Below are 7,003 nucleotides of genomic sequence, written 5' to 3' on the forward strand. Positions count from 1 at the left end.
ACAGCTTGAGATGACGGCGTTAAGCCCGTCGTCGTCCGTTTGTATGGGCCAAGCCACCGAGCCTGCAGATAACGGTTCTTCCGCCACGGCGGCACCGTCAGGCCGCGGCTCCTCAGCGACCGCCTCGCCGCGTCGCACGTGAGCCGCACGAGCCGTTTCAGATCCTCGCCTCGGCCCACGAAGATTCTCGGCAGCGACTGCAAAACAGTCGCGTACTGGCTCGTCGGCCTAGCGATCTCGAACTGTGACGCAAACTCCAGGTCCACAATGTATCGAACCGTAGGTTGGCACGTGGCGTTGTGTGGTTGGCCGACGACGACGTCGATGAACTCGTGGTTCCCGGCGGTTAGGTTGCCGGAGGAGCTCCATTTTGTCTTGCAGATCGCCGCATTGTGGCCGAGCTCGCGGAGGAGAGACATCACTCTTCGGCGGAGAACGGTGCGGTGTTCGTGCTGAGAGTCGAGAGACGGCGTCGCGTTACGATGAAAAACGGCATGGTGTTCGTGGTGAGGTCCCTGAGACGACAGGACTTCCATGGCCCTGGTGACGTGGACCAACAACGTGCGTCCGTACGCATCTTCCCTGAGACAGTTCCTGACCGATCTCGCGATCTCTTCCGCCGCGTCGGGCCGCTCCGCCACCGAGCCGACTCGTTCCGAGTCAGAATCCGAGTCGGATCCCGAGTCGTTCTCGCACCACCGAGACGACGATACGAGGCCGATATCACCGTCGCGGTCCTCTAAAAACCCATGGACCAAATCGGAGAGACACGGCGAGTCATCGTCGTCGAACCCATCGCCGGAACGCTCGCTGCCGCTGCTGAAACTGCACCCGACGAGTCGAGCCCTGACCTCATCGGCGAGTGGGTCGGTGACTCGTTTCGTCCTCGTGAAACCCATGGGATTATAAGAACCGATCCTCACGGGAAATGAACAGAATCCGGAATTTCTCTTTAACTTTCTCAGAAAACTTCAAGATTCGAAAATGGGTTTCATAAAGGAAGGAACTTTCTTATGCCCCCCGCAGAGAGCGTTGGGTCCGAATATTCGAAGAGAAGCCAGGGTATTTATACAAATCTTCAAACTTTATTATATAATATGTATTATGTAATATACTTATATACAATGATAAAGAAAGCTTCTTGTGTCTCATGGAAGGGTTTAGAATCAGCGAAATGACACGTAATGAAAACAAGTGGAGAGGATATACGAGGTAGAAACTAGAAAGTGTGAGAAACTTAAACCCTAATGACTTGGTAAGCGACGGCATCTCCAAACCGAACCCATGGTTTATTCGCTTGTCAAGGCATCATTCCCTGTGACGGCTATTATACCGTCATGTTTCTAGTCTATCTATACATACACACGTGCATCTATATAGAGAGAGACTGCAATGCATATCCCCTTACATGTGATTGAATCAACTGCAGATGATTTGTCCTTAAAAATATTCCATAAACTTTATATTGATATGGTATTAAATAGCATGTATTTCAAATAATGATGTGTTCGGTTCAATATTATTGGAATTATATTACTAATAAGGACATGCGTGTGTGTAAGTTTTTTTTATACATTTCGGTTGAGGACACATCGTTTTTTTTTATAAAATATTATTGTTTTCCATAATAAGAAGAGCATGGGATAAAGATGACACGTGACTTTGGGGCCTAGAGTGGGGCCAAGTGGGAGCATATTGAGGGTAGGGCCAAATTTCAAAGGCCCTTGCCCCAATTTACAATTTTGGCTCTTCATGGAAAGGCAGAGGTAAATGGTTTTGGTTTTGGTTTGGGTATCAAATTTATAATTTATTATTTAGAATGCACCGAATATCCTTTTTGATTTTCTAAAATATATATTTGTCACTTGTTAGATTTCAAAAGCGTATTGAATTTTCAAGACATTACAATTTTTTTTTTGAATAATTGAAAAACAGACGAGTTGTGTTGTGATGTGATCATGTGATATATAAATTGTATCATTAATTAGCTTGATATGAGAAAAATAAAATATAAAAAGAAATAACACAGGAACTTTAGCAAAAAAAAATGTAGAATACATATTTTATTTTGGTAACACCTTTTTAATTCATTTATGGCAGAAAGGGTTGGAATTTTGGAGATGTGAACAGTTGTAGATTTAGGTAACAAGAACATGACTATACAATTTTTTTTTTTTTTGCAAGAACAAGAACGTGACAAGTGGGGACGCTTTGTCCAACGCATGTACTATTTATTGTATAGTTTTTAAAAAAATTAAATATATAGATAAATTCAATGTGAATGCAAGAGCCAACTTCCTTGGTTCTTCATCGGGAAATGTTTTTTTCCTTTTTTTTAGGTTGATTTTTTTTTATTTCTTTAGTTATTGGAATTTAGAACTCTAGGGGATTTTCATTCTTTGGCGTTTTACTGTATATTTGTCCTTTTCGGAGTTTTTTTCTTCCATTTTTTGTTATCAATTTACAAATTACAGACATTCTTTAGCGTTTTACACACATGAATATTCCACGAATATAATGGTATAAAATGTAATATATTCTAATTAAAGATAATACAAATATTCAAATGGATCTGATCTGTAAGTAAATTCGCAAACCAACGTATATTTTTAGAGTTGGATTCGGAAAATTCAAATCGGAAAAAACCAACATATATATATGGATCTGATATATATATATATATATGTGTGTGTGATTAAAATTATAATTTATATATGTGTATAATTCCAAGAAATTCGAGTTTAAATATTTTAAATCAATTAAAGAAAATATAAGACAAAATGTAGTAATTTTAATTGAATATTTTACAAGATTGAGAGAAGCCAGGCTCTTTATAGAAAAAGTTAAGATTTTTACATTCATTAGAAAATTATATTTTCCTCGTATCATCTTTTTCTACAGATCAATTGTTATTCTCCACAACAGCAAATTAGCATTTTACTAATGGGCCTGTTATGGGCCTTATATTGGGTCGGCCCAATGTCCATTTATGGTTCAATGCTGACAGGAACCACTTCTTGTAAGAAATTAGATTATACAATTAAATTGTGTAATATATAGTTATACCACTAATCGTATTTCTAATGTATATTACACAGTTCAGTTTCCAATTATTGATATAACATAAACCGATTCACCTAAATTGGATCAGATAATTCAGATATGATATTATGATACGCTACCGATTCACACTTTCGTACGTATAAAAAATATCATTAACTTAATTTAATAATGAAAATAAGAAAAATTTTATTTGATCAATTATTAAATAATAAAAAAATAAAGGAAGTGTGGATACAGCGAAAATTCAGTGGTTTTTGGGGATGGTCTCGAGTTGGACCCATGGTTTTTGGGCTTCCGGTTTTATCGACCCACCGACTTCTTTCCGGAAAAAAATTAAACAGAGAGATATCATAAATTAATAAAAAAATATATATACATTATTAATTACGAAATAAATCAATGATATTTTTATGCATTACGACGAAATGAATGTAGTTCGAATAATATTCTTAATCTACAGACAATAGAGTAGGTTACATATATTTTTTTCTAATATCATGGGATGACGTACGCATATTTAACTATCTACAAACATGTATAAATATATTAAAATTGTTTATGATATAAAAAAAACTTTGAAATGCATATGTTTTGTTCTGTTTATTTATTTTTTTAAAAAATCCAAATTTTTAACTATTTTTTCTATAAGATATTTGTATTAATAAAAAAAAACATGAATAAGGGAAGGAAGGTGTAAGTGAGATTGAATTGTTACATCAGAGTGAACGCGATTAAAAAAATAAGACTCTAAATGAGAGCGATGGTACGTAAAAAATTGCCATGTAATTGTTTATGTACAATACAAAAAGATCAATAGATATCTTAATAATTATTATTTGAATTTCTTTTTATAAATTTGATTTTCCCCATAAGAGAAAATCGCATATAAACAGCTGAATTTTTACAAAAATCCCATATAAATACCTGAACTTTTTTAAAATCCTATATAAATACCTAGACTTCTGAAAAACTTCCAAATAAACCCAAAATACGTTAATAATATCACCTATTTTATTTGAAAATACCTGAAATTTGTATTTATTTGGAATTTTTTTTAAAAGTCTAGGTATTTATATAGGATTTTTAAAATTTCAGGTATTTATATGAAAATTTTATAGTTCAGGTATTTATATGAGATTTTTATAAAAGTTCACGTATTTATACATTATTTCTCCTTTTTTGCATAGGTATAAGTATACAGAAATATGTCTTTGTGAAATTCAACAAAAAATATTAAATAATAATAACACGTATTATATATATATATATATATATAACTTTTTAATAAAAAAATGCAGAACACAAACAAAGTCCCATGCAGTGGCATAACCTCGACGCAAAGTTAACATAAAGTAAACCCAAAAAAAATATTAATAATGGTATAAAAAAAATATCATTTTCCTTGTTGTATGTTTGTGGGAAATAATTAAATTATGTCTTGCATATTATTTTTCATAGTCATGTCGTCCAAAGTACGAGACAAGTCCTGAGCATACACAGTGGAGCACAAAAAACATTTCGTATATTAAATTGTGTTACTATAATTTATGATCGTACCAAAATAATACAAGGTACGCATTATAGTGACATACAGATATATTTATTTTAAAATATGGATTTGGAAAAATAATTGGAAAATTTTCATCTCATCCCTAAATACATTCTTATATGACATAAGGGCTGACCCTCAATTATTAAATCCTCAAGATTGTTTATACAGATAAAAAGAATTTTCCGAAAGAGGTCCATATGGTTCCAATGATAGTTACATTTACATATGTATATTTCATGTTTTCCTTCTGCTATTTCCATTTTTTAAAATAAAAAACTATATTCTTCAGTTTTATTTTGATTTTTGTCTCAATCCAAATTTCATTAGAGATCAGATCGGATATGCTATATCCTTTTTAATATATATATATATATATATATATATTTGTTTTCCTTATCTTCTTTTGCTTATTTTTAGATTTCACTAAAACTTGCTTAATATGATTTTAAAATTTATATCTATTCGTTTAAAAATCAAATTCATTTTAAATATAAATATATGTTATTCCACTGAATCTGTATATCCAAACTTAAGTGTCGATCTAAATTTTACATATTCGAATTTAGACATCGATATGAAATAGTTGTTGTGTTGGTTTCTATTCCGTTTTTTGTCAATATATTTGAATTTTCTGATTTTGTTTAATAAAACTATATATGAAAAAGTGGAATAGTGATTTGCGCTGGTGCCTAATTATATAGAAATTTGTTTCTTAAGGTTGTTGAGCTTACACCTAACAGTAACGTGAGCATTGTCCTAATTAACATTCTGAATGAATAAGAAACATTGTATTTTGTATATCAACATTTGACCGTACCGTCCATATTTCTATATAACCCAAATTATGCGATTTTAAAATTACATATCGGGTAACATTATAAACATCTGCAGACTGCAGCCCTAACATTCAACCTTTTTTGTTACACAAAGAATAGAACATAACCCCAGGATGGGGAGGGGAGCGAATATTTCAAAGCACATGGCTTGCTCCCGGCCCGGAGATTAGTCTGGGTTCCGGCCCAGGACGCTCCGTTATCAAAAAAAAAAAAAAAAGAATAGAACATAATCTCAATTTATGTGATATCTAAACTATAAGCTACGTTTATCTGAAAATAATTGAGTTTTAAACTATTCACAGTATCTACTGAAAAGAATTTTATTAAAATGTCGAGTAGACGAGATGACAGAAAATGTAAAATAAATGAGCGTCGACAAAATAATCATACAAATATTTGTTATTTATAATTAAAAAAAAAAGAGCGTACGTGATTAAGCCAGTGATGACGACGACGACGACGACGATTAACAAATTAATTATAATAGAAAATGGTCGGACAAAGCTGTCATGCATGCACCGCCTCATGTGGACATGCAACAACGTTGTTGTTAGTCTCGTATATGCTTTCATAGTCTTTCGCAACATCGTTTGGACTTTCTACAGCGAATTTTTAAAAAATTTAATTTTTTTAGTACTTCTTTGTTCTCTTATTATCGATAACCTATACACGGAAGATTTATAATGCAAAGAGCATATATATATATATATACATGGATTATGGTACATCGGATATTGTTGTTTGTCTATTTATTAATCACCAATCCAATAGAATAATACATAATATTTACCAACTTCGATTCGACTTAAAATTTCGATTGAATATAATTTTTAAACACTAAATGATGAAACTGAATTAAATATGAAAATAAAAATATATATAATAAATATTTTGTTAATGGAATATGTATAGATTTTATATAACAAAACAAAATCAGAAACGAAAACGAGTAAAATCTAAAATATCCGTCATATATTCTGTTTTTATTTATGACAAACATGAAATTTGTTGAACATTCTCAGAACAGAAAAAAAAATACAATTAAGAATATAATTTTCTCTGAATATTCTATGAAGAGAATCGGTAGGCAAATGTTCCATCAATATTTCATGTGGAAAGACAAAAAAGGCATTCAAACATGCAACCGGCGCACGTAAACCCAAGTTTACGTATGCATAATTATATAAATTTATTTACTGTTATATTTATTACTAATTTATAAACTTGATTGGGCAACAGTAATATATATAAGTCGAGAGGGGATGCATCCATGGACCCAATTCGCAGAAATATATACATACAACTATCTATATATATATATATATAAGGCATTCAAACATGCAACCGGCGCACGTAAACCCAAGTTTACGTATGCATAATTATATAAATTTATTTACTGTTATATTTATTACTAATTTATAAACTTGATTGGGCAACAGTAATATATATAAGTCGAGAGGGGATGCATCCATGGACCCAATTCGCAGAAATATATACATACAACTATCTATATATATATATATATATATATATATATATATATATATATATA

The 7,003-nt window shown here is 32.4% G+C and overlaps 1 protein-coding gene across 1 annotated transcript in view; it reads right to left on the reverse strand.

Annotated features, from left to right (window-relative positions):
• LOC104822476 overlaps positions 1–1,561 on the reverse strand; it is a 2,070-nt gene extending 509 nt beyond the window's left edge. Inside the window, exon 1 of the mRNA XM_010553718.2 lies at positions 1–1,561. Coding sequence (XP_010552020.1) covers positions 1–899 — 899 coding nt within the window. The 5' untranslated portion in view covers positions 900–1,561.
• Positions 1,562–7,003: the final 5,442 nt, after the last annotated feature.

This window comes from Tarenaya hassleriana, unplaced genomic scaffold (genome assembly GCF_000463585.1).
Source record: "Tarenaya hassleriana unplaced genomic scaffold, ASM46358v1 Cleome36, whole genome shotgun sequence".
NCBI lineage: Eukaryota > Viridiplantae > Streptophyta > Magnoliopsida > Brassicales > Cleomaceae > Tarenaya > Tarenaya hassleriana.